This window comes from Haplochromis burtoni, unplaced genomic scaffold (assembly GCF_018398535.1).
Source record: "Haplochromis burtoni strain Fernald_Lab_line unplaced genomic scaffold, NCSU_Asbu1 Contig_175, whole genome shotgun sequence".
NCBI lineage: Eukaryota > Metazoa > Chordata > Actinopteri > Cichliformes > Cichlidae > Haplochromis > Haplochromis burtoni.
Genome location: NW_024582536.1, coordinates 51,937 through 69,066, shown reverse-complemented (window position 1 = coordinate 69,066; position 17,130 = coordinate 51,937). Strand labels below are relative to the sequence as shown.

Below are 17,130 nucleotides of genomic sequence, written 5' to 3'. Positions count from 1 at the left end.
CCCCACTCACTGAACCCTCAATTGAATAAGCAGAAGATAATGGATGGATAAATAAGAAAATGACTGATAGTTCCTCTTTAAATAGCAACATTATTTGATTCAATATTTCAGGATATGTAACTGTAGAATAATTACTGTACAGTCCTTCACTGGTCAGATTTGGTCTGTTTCCAAATCTGTTTTATGGACTCTTGTTTTGTTATAGTGTTCGTTAACTGTCAGTGAGCACCATTTAATACTTTACAGTTTTACGTTACCTGAAGTATGTTTATGTCACTGTGGAGCTAAACATATGGTGAGGGTAAATGATTTCTGCTGCAAGAATCTTTAAAAGAAAAAGCTTTGTGATCGTGTTTTAAAAGGAAATTCATAAGATTTTCTTCTTGGTCTTCTTCTTGTATAAAGTTACATATAAACCTGCTCAGCATGAGCTGAAAACAGGTAAATATACAGTCGAGTTCAAAGAGAAAATCCTGTCATCCTTTATGTAAATAATCAGAATATGTGCGGATTTACAAGAAATTCAAAAAACTATAAGCGATGACATCAAATTTTTGAATTTGTGGTATTGATCATGGTTTATTCTTTGTTCTTTTACTTTGAACTTTCTGACAGCTCCCATTTATTTGAATTGTTCATTAAAGTACCATTCAGTGATTGTTCTTTATAAATACCATGATAAAAATACAAATTTTGCTGTGGAATAAATAAAATAGAAATATCTTAATGCAAGTTCTCAGAGTTTCAGATCCCCGTTTAATGGTGCTGAGCCATGACCCATTTGGCAGTCTGTTTTGTGACCAAGTGGTGAAGGCGTTGAAGGGGGAGTCACATTGGTGAGCTGTTTTACACGCTCATTTCAAATGGTGTTAGTGGTGCAAGGGGCGGAGGCCGTCCGTTACTCGATGCCGGCTCTAAAGGTTCCATGGGATTCAGCGGAGGTGACAGGGATTTGTGGGCGCCAGGCTGGATGCAACACATCTGAGTTATATAACAGATAGTTGGGTGAGTCCAGGTCAGGGGCAATTTACACTGTACTTAAAATGACAGACACCTCACAAGATGCATTTTAATGTCATGGACATAATAATTGTTTCATTTCAGTTATAGTTCACCCAGTTGAAGATTTTTCATCCAAGTAAAACCAAACTGATTAATAAATAAAGGTCCACTTGTAATCTTCATTTGGACTTTTTTCACCCAGTTTCTATCTTCTATGTATTCAGTGTTTGAGTCAGTGGAGCTGATGACAACAACTTTTGGTTGAAAAATGTTAATAGTGTGACAAGTACAGCTGTAGCTTGAAGTTACACTCATGTGTCCAAAAGTTGATTCTGATCAGCTGGACGTAGCGTTTTGTGGGAGAAACGTTTCGTCACTCATCCAGGTGACTTCTTCAGTCTCAGCTGACTGCAGGTTTCCAATCTTATAAACAGTAACATTTGCATAATGACTGAAACCAGCCCACTGAAGGACAATGGGCTGGGAGGTCAGTTCCTTAATCTTAATTATGCAAATTCTCATGACCATTGATCAACAACCACTGACCAAAACCCGCTGCCAAAGACCACTGATCAATGGCCATGAGTACCATTCACAGAGAGTTGGGGAATGGCTGCAATCACTGTAAGATGGCGAAAGATGATTGAGAATGCATCAAGACGTTACACTCATGTGCATGGACTTCATGTTAATTTTGGGCTTTTAATGATTTCTGAAACTGTTCTAATTCCTGGGTGGAATGATTGCACAGCGTACCTCTTTAACGGCTTTAAAAAACAAGAATTGGATGTACGATTTTGCATCTTGGGGGGATTTTTCCTAATCCACACAGGGTCAAAGTATAAATACATGCCCACTAATATTTGCCAAAAAGTTAATTCTGTTCATCTGGACGTGGGAGAAATGTTTCATCACTCATTCAAGTGACTCTTGGCAGAATTGGTAGAATTCATTTAATCTGGTTGGTTGCATAGCACAAATGTGCAGTAGGCTTGAGGTCGGGACTTTGGGAAGACTACTCCACAAGCTTAATGTTAGCCTACTTTATCCACTTCAAAACCAGTTGTGATGTTTTTTTGGGATCATTTTTCTGTTCGAACATGCAGCTGTGTCCAAGTTTCAACTGCCTCATAATGAATGTGAATAAATGCCTGAACAAAACTGTACCAACTGTACAACAGTTACATCAAAGTCACCTTTTGGTTTGTGGACTTGAATTTATTAGAGCTAAGTGGCCATATTTGAATGAGATTGTAGATCATGAAGATAGCTGCTAATTTGTGTTAATTATCAGACTAATAAATAATTGGATCACCAACTTCTTCAACTAGCTAGTTCCCAGACTCCAGACATGTGCATCAAAGTCACCACAGCTTTCATTTCAAGATGCCAGTTTTTTAAACAAATCCAAAAAAGTAGAATTATAAAAATATTTTCCACTGTGGAGTTGAATTGAGGGCATAAAATACTTAAAGAGTTTTTTAAATGTTTTTTTTAAAAATCAAACTTTAAACATGTTTGTTTCTGCAGTGAAATTAGTAATTTCAACAGTCTTGTGGGGATTGATGTACTTTGGGACAGCCTCAAGTGGCCGTTAGAGGAACTGCAGATTTTAGCACTGATATGTTGGTTTTATTTTTGGCTGTAGTGTGGAGCTTAGGTCTCGCACTAAATTTTTGCAGTTTATGTTGGGAGCTTGGATTGTTTCAGATTTCTTTTGCCCTTATTTGCATATCCACACTTCCACAGTCTGTCTTGTACTCTTCCTCTATCTGTCTCTGTGGCATTTGGCTGGCAGGATGGGATTGTGTTGTTGCCACCTGCTGTTGTCTGTCAGAGCTGTCTTGTGGGTAATTGTACATCAGGCACAGAGCACGTCTCAGGCAAAGGCTTGCAGGAGATTAGGTGCTGACCCACAATGTGAGCTGACAGCTGAGGAGTGTGAGCCAGCCACATATATCTACGTGTGTGTGTGCAGGGGGGCATGGGAGGGGTGTTGATAACTGAAAAAACAATGTCGCAAGTAATGTAAGTAAAAGTTGGCATTTATTTTGAGTCATGTTGTGTAAATGGTGAATGTTAGTTTCCTTTTCCACTCTCGTGTGGTCTCCACTAACTCCTGAGGAACATACACATACATGCCAAAAGTATTCACTCACAAATCCAAATCACTGAATTCAAATGTTCCAATCACTTCCATGGCCACAGGTATATAAAAATCAATCAGGCAAGCAGACTGCTTCTAAAAACATTTGTGAAAGAATGGGTTGCTCTCAGGAGCTCAGTGGATTCCAGAGTGGAACCATGATACCTGCAAAACAAGTCCAGTTGCGAAATTTCCTCTCTGCTAAAAGTTATTGGCATTATATAAGCGGAAGCAATTACAAACAACAGCCACTCAGCTATGAAGTGGTACACCACGTAAAATCACTGAACAGGGTCAGCAAATGCTGAGGTACATAGTGCACAGAGTTTGTCACCTTTCTGCAAATTCAGTTGCTACAGACCTCCGGATTTCAAACAGCCTTCAGATTAGCTCGAGAACAGTGCATAGAGATCTTCATGGGATGCTTTTCCAGGGCCGAGCTTCTGCATCCAAACCTTACATTACTGAGCGCAATGCAAAGTGTCAGATGCAGTGATATAAAGCATGTCACCACTGGGCTCTAGAGCAGTGCAGATGTGCTTTCCGGAGTCACAATTCATGCTTCTCCTTCTGGCAATATAAAGGATGAATCTGGGGTTGGAGGTTACCAGGAGAGTGTTGTCGGGTGGTTCTTCAGGAGCTGGACTCGCCCCCTTATTTCCAGTGGAAGAAACTCTTCAGCATACCAAGACAATTTGGACAATTTGGACAATTTGGCGATGGCCTCTTCCTGTTCCAACATGTGAAAAAAGACATGGATGAGCGAGTTTGGTGTGGGAAACCGTAACTGGCCTCCACAGGGTCCTGACCTCAACCTGATAGAATGCCTTTAGATGAATTAGAGCAGAGACTGTGAGAAGGGCAGGTTGAACATCAGTATCTGACCTCACAAATGTGCTTCTGGAAGAAAAACTCCCATAAACACCCCTAAACCTTGTGGAAAGCCTTCCCAGAAGAGTTGAAGCTGTTGTTGCTGTTTACTTTAACAGCTGACATTTACGTGTGCCTGTCTGCTGTTTGGTGCTTAGTGGGTGTAATAGCTTATTTGGTAAAACCTGCTTCCTGCTGCACCTGGAAGCTCAATAACACAAGTCAGGCTGAGCCACACAGCAGAACATAGAACCAAAACAGAGAGATAACTGTGATTGTTTCTCAGGTTTATCATTATATAAATATGAGAACTATCCAGTGATCAAAAAAGCCCAGCACATACACAGGTGTTATAAGTTATTCCAGCTTTGTGGATTTGTGGAGTCAAGAGTTACAGGATGTAAACAAATGCCAAATGCAATAAAACTGTTATTGGGAAAGTGAAAGAACTGTTGGTCAAGCATCATGTCAGGGCCATTTGTGTGTTTAAATGATGGTGCTTACAGATGTAGACGAACGTCATGCGACTCATACAATTTGTGTTTGTGGCGTTGGCTTCGAGGAAAGACTCAGCGCTGAGCTACTCTGTGTTCCCACAACAACTGCAAAGTTTCTTAAGAGTTGTGAAACCTGAGTGCAATGTGTGCCTAATTACTTACTGTGCATGTGTGTGTGTGTGAGTGACTCAGCTGTTTCCACACCGCCGGAACAGATTCAGACTGACTGGAAGCACTTGAACCAATCAGATCACTTGGGGTGGAGTGGGTGTGTTTCAGAGTGCCCGCTCTGATTGGACCTGGGGTCCGCTGGAGTAAAAACAGCACAATAAACCAGCTATGAGTGTTTCATCACAGTCAAGTGATGTGATTAAGTCATATATAAGGAATAACAGTGATTACATCCAGACTTTGTTGCTTTTCGTCTTAAAAGTATCTGGATAACCTTTCCCTGTTGGCATCTCTCTGTTTTTGTCTATACTACAAAGTAAGCATATTATTTTTATGATAATTCCATAAAAATACTCCAAAAGGTACAAATAGCACAAACACGGCTAAGAAGTCCAGTTCAGGTGAAGCTGGCTGACAGCTACACCTCATCAGTCAAAGCTATAATAAATCGGTCAAAATTATTTTTTTGTACTACACCATAAACACGTTGCTACAGTAACGTCTCGTCTTTGGAGCCGTCCTGAAGTGGTCTTTACATGAACTTCTTTTGACTCCTGGATTTTGCCTCTTGGGTTAAACACCCAGACAAATACAAAAGGGTGGAAACTGTTTGTCCATAAGTGACAGCGAATTGGGGTCGAGGCCCGCACAATGCTGGAAGGAAAAGGGCATGACAAGCGTCAAACTTTCCCTTGAGCTGAAAGTTTTGACAGCATCGATCAACACGCAGACAACGTTGTGTTTCTTCTCATCTGTTTGTCCAATGCATGTCACTGAAACATGAGCAGGTGTGTTTAGGAGACCGTTGTTGTTGGATCGGTGTTGTTGATACAGGCTGTTGTTGTTGCCCCCCACCCCACCCAACTGCACCCAAACCAGCCCAACCTAACCCAACCCCATCCCTCTGTACTCCTGATGGCTGCCGGATGGAATGTAGTGTGACTCGGTTATTTTTAGACGGGGTCACTTGAAATACTCCAAGCGGGGCTTCATTGAGGATAAACAGAAGCTGCTCTCGTGCAGTGTGTCACACTTAAAAGCTGAGCTTACCTCAAGCCTAGGTTTGCATTTTGTAACAACTGGAAAACATTTAAATTAGGTGTTTCTTTTTTTCTACCATTATCCGTGATCCAGTTTTTACCTGGCTGTTTTATTTGCACCATTTAGCCCTCTGAAGGTGCCTGAAGACCTTGAGATGTCTCCTGAAGACCATGGGGCAGGATTGAGGTACAAATTTGTGTCCTGGAGAGGAAGCCAGAATAGATTTAAGGAGCAATGACTTGTCTGGTCTGCTAATCCAGATCCAGTAGAAAGAATTTAGCTGTTTTTACAGTTGGAAACATGCAGATATTTGGACAATTTTGGTTGTATTTGTCCCTTTATTGTAGGCTTGAAAACGCATGGATCTGAGATTTACTTATTTTTTTGGCAGAAATGAAGGGGATGATGTAGCACTTTTAACTGAACAAACTCAAGTACTTTAAAGAAAAACTGAAAACTTTTATTTTTGGGGGTTTGGGAGGGTGACCTGAACTTACTAAAGAATCTCAACGTAAAGTTAGATCATACTAGAATTATTAAATTTATAATACATTCAACCTTTGATGTCAGTCTGAATAAAGAAGCACCACAGAACAGATGAACTTTGAAAAGTTGTGTCATTGGGCCATGTCTGTCTGTTCCACTGGTTTCTTATATAACTTGCTTGTTTTGGCTTCATACGCAGACACTTGCAGACTGCTCTTTCACGAAGGCATTAAATGTAAACTCCATCAGCTGGAATTCTGATTTCTCGCTCTGTTAATATCAGTCTTTTTATCTGTGTGTCTCTACGCAGAACATAATCAGGTATTAGTTGCGTCAGAGTCAGGTTTTCTGTGGTAAACACCCACATAAACAGTGTGTGTGTGTGTGTGTGGGGGGGGGCAGACACAAGTGAAGAGCTGAGATGTTTTTGCCGCCATTCTTTGCATTGTTTGTCTTTCTATTTTTAAACTGCAGTCACTGGGCTTGTTAGAGGCTCAGACGTGCCGCTTTTTCCGTGTTCTGTTGTTTCAGAGCCTTTTAGTTTCTATTGGACTATTGCCTGAATCCTTCATACATGTGACTAATAGTGACCCACCAGTGGATAACAGTGCTCAGTGGTGGTGTGTAAGAGTCTGGGGCAATGAAACATGATATAGTCTTTTCTCAACAAGTATCCAGAGTGCATGGGGCAGGAGTTTTGAGAATGCACATGTTGAAGGTTGACTACTACTTTCCTTTAAGTTGTGCAAACACTTTTTGGTTAAATCTAAAGTCAGAAACTGGTGAGATTCACTGGAAAATCTTGCAGATAGAGGCTACCAAGAAGTGTAAACATAAACCCAATATTCATACTTTTGATCGGATAATTTTTGGGGGAGTTGAAGGCTGGGTCAATGTCTTGAAATGTGTTTTTTTCCATTCCCATTGAGATTTTGTGGTGTGTTTACTGACATCATTGCTGTTGGTTGGTTGGTCCACTCGGTTGTGGACGTGAATGGGGGCAGTTGCCGATCCAATCACACATTTTCCAAGTCTGCTTGGGCTCCAAGGCTGCCTCAAGGAGTATGGGTTGTTGGTGAACTCTAGTGCAATGTCTGCATAGACAAGTCTGATTGGTCATCTTGATAAAAATCGAACAATTTTGTTAAGGTCGCCTGTCAGTATACAAATGAGGATGAAAGATGGCTACTTGCCACCAGCTTACTTTTTAACTTGAAAAGTGTGTTACTCTGCTCAGAGAAATGGGTAGATTTTAACATTTCTTTGAAAGCGTTTTGGTTTGTTCCTTCACTTCTTGTGTCATGATTGCAATGAAGATGGTGAGGTTAATATAATGGGTAGTGTTAACAAGTGTTAATGAACAGATTTCAAGATTTTAGCATGTATTTAGAAGGAATTTAGTCAGGCAAAATCACACCTAGCTTCCCTTCTTCAGCCTTAATGCAACAACAGAATCAAGAAAGTCCCCTGAGCAGAAAGTTTGTCTGTCTGGTGACCCCCACCAGAAAAGTCAAGATCAAAGTAGGTCAAAACATCTGCTGAATGTGCATTCATTTCCCAGCTGATGCAAATATTACTGTAAAAGTCAAGCTGGATGGAAAACTAAATGGGATTTACTAATTTCAGAACAAGCAATCATCCATATGGCACTGTATCGCATCACATCCACGAGGCCTCTGTGTCAGCTGTAAAGCTGGATTTGCCAAAGAAATTACCAAGCAACAAGCTCAAACAAACAAATGTGGTGAAACTTTACAGAAGAGCTGCATGTCTTTTTAGGGAGATGTCTGGCTTTCGTGGAATGGATAAATTCTTACCTTGTCAGCCCATCCATGTTGCTATAATTGCTTTGCAATTTTACTGTCACATGTTCAGCACACCATCTTGCCTGGAAAGCAAACTCCTACAGGGCGCTGGAAGTCGAGAGGGTATCAGCGGGTTGAGTTTTCGTCATCAGGGTTATGTGAGACAAGGCTGGGTGTGTGGGTCAGGTGGGTGTAAAAGAGATACTCTCGCTTCTCGTGGCCTAGGTGCCAAACTGAAGCATGATTGTGGGGAGGGAGAATTGGACTGAGCTGCAGATAAAGTGGAAGTTTAACTGATAAGTTCTGACTGCTTAATTTCTATGGCTGAACTAAAACAGTTTCTCTTTTTCAACACAAATACAGGGTGTTTTTGGATCGTAGCAGATTACAAATTTATACAGACAATTTGGATTATCATTTTGAGTCAATGCAAATGATCTGTGTTGGGTCGGACAATGTAATAAAAGTAAATATAACAACGACTTGGTGGAGTCCATCTTTAATGCTGGTCAAGGATGAAAGAATAATGGAGATGACTGCAGACATGGCACTGATTGTGTTAGTAAGCAAAAAAATGAGGTTCTGGGCAGAAGATGGGCTGCAAAGTGGCTTGCAGAAGTGCAGCAACTGTAAACGACTTTTCACCATATGAGATTTACCAGTTGCATGCATATGATGGTATCAGTTAAATCACCTTAGTAGTCAAGTTTAGTTAGTTTAATGCTCTGTTTGTGAGACAGTGAAACTGTGAATATGGAGTTAAAAGCTGTGCAAGGAAAGAAGAAAACCAACCTTGGTGAAGATCGTTTCCAGTATTAGCAGCTGCCAGCAAATGCTAATATGCAATACTTAGGCTGAATAAGCTTTTCCTGAAGACCTGCCAAGAATAGGGATAAATCTGGGATACGTCAGAAATACCACATTAAGTCACACCATGCTGGAAGTAATTTTTTTCTTTTACAAATGTCCAGTCCCTTTATCAGCATGTGCTGGTAAATTTGTATCAAGTTGCACTCAGAAAGAAAGAACAAGCTCATATTATTAGTGACAGACTTTCAGCGTAAGTCATTGGAGGTAAACGTGGCCTTAAGCTGCTAAACGCTGCAGAGCCACTGGGCTACAGTAGTGATCCTACTTGTATTTGTTAAGCTTCCCCTTCCACACTGTTTACTGCATCAATCATTCACTGGAGTTAAATCAGACTCAGAAACGAGTTAGGTTTTGTGTAAAATGTAACACAGTCTACAAAACTGTCAGTATTTTGATATTTGTTGGTTAACTGGTGGAAACCTGTCTAGCTGCTGTAGTAACTTGAGCCCCATCACCATTTCCCACCAGCTGTTTCCACCAGGACAGCTGCAACCACAGGACATGTAGTTTCCATCCTCAGCTGGATAAAGTGGGATATTTAATATGAGGAACATGGTTGAGACATTTCCAGCTTTTACACTGACAATGACAGATTAATTTGGTCTGAACAACAGTAGAAATTTCTCTTAGTACACTATGCATTCATGTTTGAACTTGAAATGCTCTTGTTTATTTTAGGTTGGATGAGGGAAAGGCAATAACAACAATCTGGGAAATGAGTCAGTAGGCTAAATAGACAGCAGGAAAACAAAGGTAACAAGCTACAGGTGAATTTAATCAAACACTAAAGAGGACAGGGCAAATACCAAAGGAAGGAAGCATAAACATAGAAAGAAATATGAAGACCTAACAAGAAGTAAACCAAAAAGGAGACCAGAATAAACTTTGACAACGACGAGACAAAGGTGCAGGGTAGACTGATGCTTTCTTCTGCAGAGTGATCACATTTCATAGGTATATTTTGGTGTAAGAGACTGCTCACACTGAGTTTGAGATTTTTGTAATAACTGGGTCCAGATTTATGCTTTTCTTTCTGCAAATTTTTGCTATTTATTTCCATCATATTCACGAGAAGATAGTAGGCTAAACAGCTCTAGAAGTAGTATTTTGCTTCCTGTTTGAGGTCGTGAGAAAGCACATCAATCTGATTTAAGTCCAGATCTTGACTAGGCCATTACAAAATCTTTTTCTTTGTTCTTTGAGCCATTCAGAGGTGACCTTTCCAGAATCACTGTCCTGGTGATCGATGTTTCTGGTGTTACATTATACACTAGTAGATGCTCATTTATCACATTTTAGCTTTACTAATATTACAGCCGCATTGCGTTACAGCCTGGGGAACTGAAAGTAGCTAAGAGAGGAAAGATGACTTTAGCTGCCTCATACTCATATCTATTTATCACACATGACCTACACACGAGCCACACCTGTGCCTTTCATAGCTGTTTTACATCTGAAGAGAACACGAGAGGCTGATAGTGGAGCTTAAATAGGAGGTGATGTTCAGGAACTCCCATCCTGGAGCGGAAAGTTTTATAAATCATCAGGTGGCCCAGAATTCCCAGCAGTGCCACAGCATGGAAACCAGTTTCACGTTCCTATTCCCATCCCACACCTGTCTGCACAGTCATCGTGCCAATGTTATTGTAGGCTTCCTAATTTAAACAATGGCATTTGCATTGGAGTGGCTTTTTACTTGGACTAAAATTTATTAATGACCCTCAACGAAGCAGAATTTCAAGCCTCTGACAGCAATGTAATCCCCTTCTTAGTTTGTCAAACGCTGGTCCTATTTTTAATGCGGAGTCACCGTAAAGTGTGTCAGCATGATCTAGTCCAGTCAATTTATTGGAGGGGACTATGAAAACAGACTAAAGCAAGAAATGCAACAGAACTAGAAAACTTAAAAAACACAGAACTCTGGGCAACAGACCCACGACCACGACAATTTTAGCCTTTCATGTCTAAATTATGGAGCCTATTAGAGTAGCAGCATCATTAGAGCTCCAAATTTACATTTTAGAGGCCCATTGTTTCAAGCACAGTCAGGAGTGTTATCTTCAATTGAATTAACATTCCTCTGTCTTTGTCTCTTTATAGCTGGGAGATCATTGATTCAGGCCAGGACAGCCGGACTGGGGTCGGACCTCAGCTTACTGACTCCCTCAGACTCTTCCTGCAAGAGACATCAGCTTTCAAAAAGCAAAACCCAGGAAAGGTGAGGCAGAACACATCATGCTTTTTCATGAACACATTTGTATTTTATATATATATATAAAAAAAAAAAAAAAAAAACACCCAGCACGCCCCTGCGGGCGGTTTATCCTTCAAGCTCGGGTCCTCTACCAGAGGCCTGGGAGCTTGAGGGTCCTGCGCAGTATCTTAGCTGTTCCCAGGACTGCGCTCTTCTGGACAGAGATCTCCGATGTTATTCCCGGGATCTGCTGGAGCCACTCGCCTAGCTTGGGAGTCACCGCACCTAGTGCTCCGATTACCACGGGGACCACCGTTACCTTCACCCTCCACATCCTCTCGAGCTCTTCTCTGAGCCCTTGGTATTTCTCCAGCTTCTCGTGTTCCTTCTTCCTGATATTGCTGTCATTGGAACCGCTACATCGATCACTACGGCCGTCTTCTTCTGTTTGTCTACCACCACTATGTCCGGTTGGTTAGCCACCACCATTTTGTCCGTCTGTATCTGGAAGTCCCACAGGATCTTAGCTCGGTCATTCTCCACCACCCTTGGGGGCATCTCCCATTTTGACCTCGGGACTTCCAGGTTATACTCGGCACAGATGTTCCTGTACACTATGCCGGCCACTTGGTTGTGGCGTTCCATGTATGCCTTGCCTGCTAGCATCTTGCACCCTGCTGTTATGTGCTGGATTGTCTCTGGGGCATCTTTACACAGCCTGCACCTGGGGTCTTGCCTGGTGTGATAGACCCCAGCCTCTATGGATCTTGTACTCAGAGCTTGTTCTTGTGCTGCCATGATTAGTGCCTCTGTGCTGTCTTTCAGTCCAGCTTTGTCCAGCCACTGGTAGGATTTCTGGATATCAGCCACCTCCTCTATCTGCCGGTGGTACATACCGTGCAGGGGCCTGTCCTTCCATGATGGTTCCTCGTCTCCCTCCTCTTTCTTGGGTTTCTGCTGCCTGAGGTATTCACTGAGCACTAGGTCAGTTGGGGCCATCTTCCCAATGTATTCTTGGATGTTCCTTGTCTCATCCTGGACTGTGGTGCTGACACTCACCAGTCCCCGGCCCCCTTCCTTCCGCTTAGCGTACAGCCTCAGGGTGCTGGACTTGGGGTGAAACCCTCCATGCATGGTAAGGAGCTTTCTTGTCTTTATGTCAGTGGCTTCTATCTCCTCCTTTGGCCAGCCTATTACCCCAGCAGGGTACCTGATCACGGGCAGGGCGTACGTGTTGATGGCCCGGATCTTGTTCTTACCATTCAGCTGACTCCTCAGGACTTGCCTGACCCTCTGCAGGTACTTGGTGGTTGCAGCCTTTCTAGCGGCCTCTTCATGGTTCCCATTTGCCTGCGGGATCCCCAGGTACTTGTAACTGTCCTCTATGTCTGCAATGTTGCCTTCTGGTAGTTCAATCCCCTCAGTTCTGACTACCTTCCCTCTCTTTGTTACCATCCGACTACACTTCTCCAGTCCGAACGACATTCCAATGTCATTGCTGTATAGCCTGGTAGTGTGGATCAGTGAATCGATGTCTCGTTCACTCTTGGCATACAGCTTGATGTCATCCATGTACAGGAGGTGGCTGACAACTGCTCCGTTCCGTAGTCGGTATCCGTAGCCAGTCTTGTTAATGATCTCACTGAGGGGGTTCAGGCCTATGCAGAACAGCAGTGGGGACAGAGCATCTCCTTGGTAGATCCCGCACTTGATGGTGACTTGTGCTATGGGCTTGGAGTTGGCCTCTAGTGTTGTACGCCACATCCCCATTGAGTTCCTGATGAAGGCTCTTAGGGTCCCATTGATCTTGTACAATTCTAGGCATTCCAGTATCCAGCTGTGGGGCATTGAGTCATAGGCCTTCTTGTAATCAATCCAGGCAGTGCACAGGTTGGTCAGTCTGGTCTTGCAGTCTCGGCTGACTGTTCTGTCTACCAGTAGCTGGTGTTTTGCGCCTCTGGTATTCTTGCCAATTCCTTTCTGTGTCCCACTCATGTATTGACCCATGTGCCTGTTCATCTTAGCCGATATGATGCCTGACAGGAGCTTCCATGTAGTACTGAGGCAGGTTATTGGTCGGTAGTTGGAGGGGACCGGTCCCTTCTTGGGGTCCTTGGGGATCAGGACCGTCCGACCTTCGGTTAGCCATTCCGGGTGTCTCTCGTTAACTAGCAGCTGGTTCATTTGTGCTGCCAGACGCTCGTGGAGTGCAGTCAGCTTCTTTAGCCAGTAGGCGTGAACCATGTCGGGCCCTGGTGCTGTCCAACTCTTCATACTGGAGACCCTTTCTTGGATATCTGCCACTGTGATGGTTACTGGACCCTGTTCAGGGAGGTCGCTGTGGTCTGCCCTCAGATCCACTAGCCACTGAGCATTGCCGTTATGGGTTGCGTCCTTCTCCCATATGCTCTTCCAGTATTGCTCCGTCTCCAGCCTTGGTGGTGCTGTTCTCTTATTATTGTTCCCTTGCCACTGAGAGTACACCTTTGCTGGTTCTGTGGAGAACAGCTGGTTTATTCTCCTGCCTTCTATCTCTCTGGTGTACCTCCTCAAGCGGCTGGCTAAGGCTGTGAGTCTTTGCTTGGCAGTTTCCAAGGCCTCAGGTATGGACAGCTTGCTGTATTTCTTATGCACCTTCTTTGTCGCACCTTTCTGCAACTCCGTTAGTTGGCTAACCTCCCTCCGTGCTACTTTGATCTTGCCCTCTAGCCTCCTTCTCCATGGAGGGTACTGCCCCTTGTGGCTGTTCAACTTGTAGCCAAGCATCTCACTGATCACTGCTGCCGTATTGTAGATCAGCTTGTTAGTGTCGGTAATCGTGGTTGTAGGTATTGCCCGTAGTGCTGCATTAACATCATCTAGCAGACCTTCTGAGGGTACTTCACGTAATCTTGGTAACCGGCTACGGGGGATCCAGGTTTCAAGCTTGGCCATGATCCTATTTTTCAGGTCAGTTCCTCTCGCACTCAACGATCCTTCTCCTATCGCACTTGGGGCTATGTACCCAATCTCGGGTGGGGGTGATGATATCTCCCCCCTGACCTGGCGTCCTGACTCCTCCTTGCCATAGCATTTGTGTTGTACCTCGTCAATCTCTAGCTGTGAGAGCAGTCCCTTCTTTCGAATGTTGGAACACTGAGCTACTAGTTGTTTCGCCGTCATTGTGGATGTTGGGTATCGAAGAATCCATAGGTCCGTCATCCTATTCATGTAGCCCCTTCCGCCGGGGTTACTTGCGTAGTAGCATTCCAACAACGCCCTGTTTTCATCTCTTGCCCACCGATGCCTTCTTGTTCCAGTAGCCCACTTTTCGTCAGGGTGCCCTGGTTCCTCAACACCTGACGCGGACCTTGTTGATCCGGGCGACGTCCGAGCCGGCATGCCTTCATATTTATCTGTCTCGCTCATGTCTGCGGTAGGCTCGCTTAGCATAGGGGGTCTAGCCTTAGGACCCTTACTGGATACAGACGCCCCAGGCAGGAATCGAACTTGCGATCCTCTGCTCCAAAGGCGTGTAGTCTAACCACTACGCTATCCAGCTGCTATATATATATATATATATATATATATATATATATATATATATACTATATATATAGTATATATATATATATATATGTATATATATATATGTATATATATATATATATATATATATATATATATATATATATATATATATATATGTATATATATATATATATATATATATATATATACAGTATATATATATATATTTATTTAATTATATATATATACTAGACACACATGTATATATATATATGTATATATATATATATGTATATATATATATATTTAATATAACAATTAGTTAATAAATTATAGAAATCTGTATAAAACAATTTTACCATTCAGCATTGTTGGAAAATACCTGTTTGCTTTATAACTTCACTGTCTGTAATTTGTGTCTGAAGCTGAAGCTTGGAGGGATTTTGCATATCTGTAAAAACACAAATACTAAAACAGTTTATTGTTGAGGGGGAGTTTAGTTTGTAACTGACAGCAAAAAGTTCTTTGTTTTTGCCTCTCTGTTTTAGTTTTGCCTGCTGGTTTGCAGCGTGTGCACTTTCTTTGCTGTCTTAGGACGCTACATTCCAGGGATCGTTATCTCGTATATTCTAGGTGAGTCCTCAAAGATTTGCTCAACAAAAGGTCAAGTTACCAACTGAAAAACACATTTGAATCACATTTTTTTGTCTGGTTTCCGAGAGTTATTTCACCAAATTGAGTGCAATAGCGGTGTGCCATCGGGATACCGTTAATTAGTGCAATAATTAGCAAAGAAATAATGATTATGAGTCTACACATTGATGTAACCCTTGTGTTGTCCTCGAGCCAAAAATGGTCCCTAGTTGAATAGCAAACAAGTATATGGGAATCCCGAGGACAGCAGAAGTTAAACAGCACATATGATGAATATCGCATGCTGAATTTGAGCTTGCTGTACACATTTTATTCTGCAAAATAAGCTGACATTGTTATTTTTCTCTGTGAAGTGTTGGGTGTCTTTCTGTGGCCTCTGATTTCATCTCATGACATCAGCTCGTGGCTGGAGCCAGTTCTGCAGAAGCTGGACTTTGGCATCGGCGAGTTTTTTCAGAAAATCAAAGAGAACCACGGTAAATATCATGCAATTTGTTTTTACTCATTATCCAAACAAGGACATGAGATCAGGAAGTGACTTACCATGTGGTTTTTTTTTTAAGACAACTACCTGCCAAACTGCTGCAAACCTATATGACCTTTATTTTTCTATTATGTAGACCTAACCAGAACAAATCTTTAAAAACTTTAACTGAAGTTTTGTTGCAACTGCTAAATGCCACCTTTGGCATATATCTCAACAACACATAACAAGCATAATGTAAGGGTCTGTCGTTTCTGCTCTGCAGTTCATTAAGACTGTTTTTTCATTTGACCCAAAGTTAAGTGTGCAGGTAAATTGACATTAAGGTCACGGCTTGACCTAGATTTGACATTATTGTGAAATGCTGCATAGCATGTAGGAACTATTGTAGAAATGTACACTGAATGTGGAGTAGATTTTTTATAAAAATGCTTATTTAAATAGCGAGTGAACATTAAAAAGATTTGTTATCATGTAAAAATCAGTTTACCTTTTTTATCCAGTATTTTGCCAGAGAACTAAATCAGTCTTATCCTTGTTTTTCTTTTTTTTTTCTTTCAGAAAAGCGACTCCTGCAGGCTCAGAATGAGAAAGAAGGCATTGAGTCAGACCTCTCCTCTATGTTTCCAAAGGTTGGCTAATCATCTTCTCATCTTAATGTAATTATGCCTCTGTTGACTGATAGCATCCAGTTAAAGCTAGTAAAATTCAATACACATGATCCACATCACCATCGTCAGCATGGGACAAATTCAATGGCAAGAAATGCTTTAACGTTTTTCTCCTCATGCCAAACACTGAGCTGCTGGTTGAATTCACTGAGTGCACTTCCCTGTCACGCTCACTATTAGAGCGTTCAAAACACTGTGCAAATATAATGAATGCAATGCAGAAAGAATGTGTTGTATGCCTTGTAAGCCTCAAGTGACTTCAGGATTCTGTAGTTTCATGCACTTAGTTGTTATGCGGCTTCATCTTTTAGTCCCGGATGTCACCACTTTGTCTGAGTCAACCAATTACCAGCTCAGATCTGGGTTTGCACTATAAAATCTGACGTCTGCGTGTGTCTCTCTTCCCCAGCTCGATTCCACAGTGTGTAAAGAGATGTCTGTCTCGGACACAGAGGTGTCAGATGTCACATGGACAGACAATGGTACTTTCAACCTGTCAGAGGGACACACACCACAGACTGAGAACTCAGAGGGTAAGTTTCATTTGACGCTCTTCTGACTGACGCCGAGAGCTACTTTGTGTCTCGCATATTTAGGTAACTGGTGTTTCTTCCTTTTTGTGTCGGGGCCACTTTGATCAGACTTCGACAGAGAAGAACCGTTCATTGGTGGCCTACTTGAATTCCCTTCACTTGATAATGGCATGACCACCAATGGCGACGACGACGA

General features: G+C 42.2%; 1 protein-coding gene across 1 annotated transcript in view; it reads left to right on the top strand.

The window, feature by feature from the left end:
• The window catches only part of retreg1 (reticulophagy regulator 1), a gene marked incomplete in the record, with an annotated part of 29,860 nt that overhangs the window by 9,664 nt on the left and 3,066 nt on the right, over positions 1–17,130 (top strand). Inside the window, 5 exon segments of the mRNA XM_042225571.1 lie at positions 10,989–11,106; positions 15,141–15,225; positions 15,600–15,722; positions 16,292–16,362; positions 16,811–16,933. Of these exon segments, the coding sequence (XP_042081505.1) occupies positions 10,989–11,106; positions 15,141–15,225; positions 15,600–15,722; positions 16,292–16,362; positions 16,811–16,933 (520 nt within the window).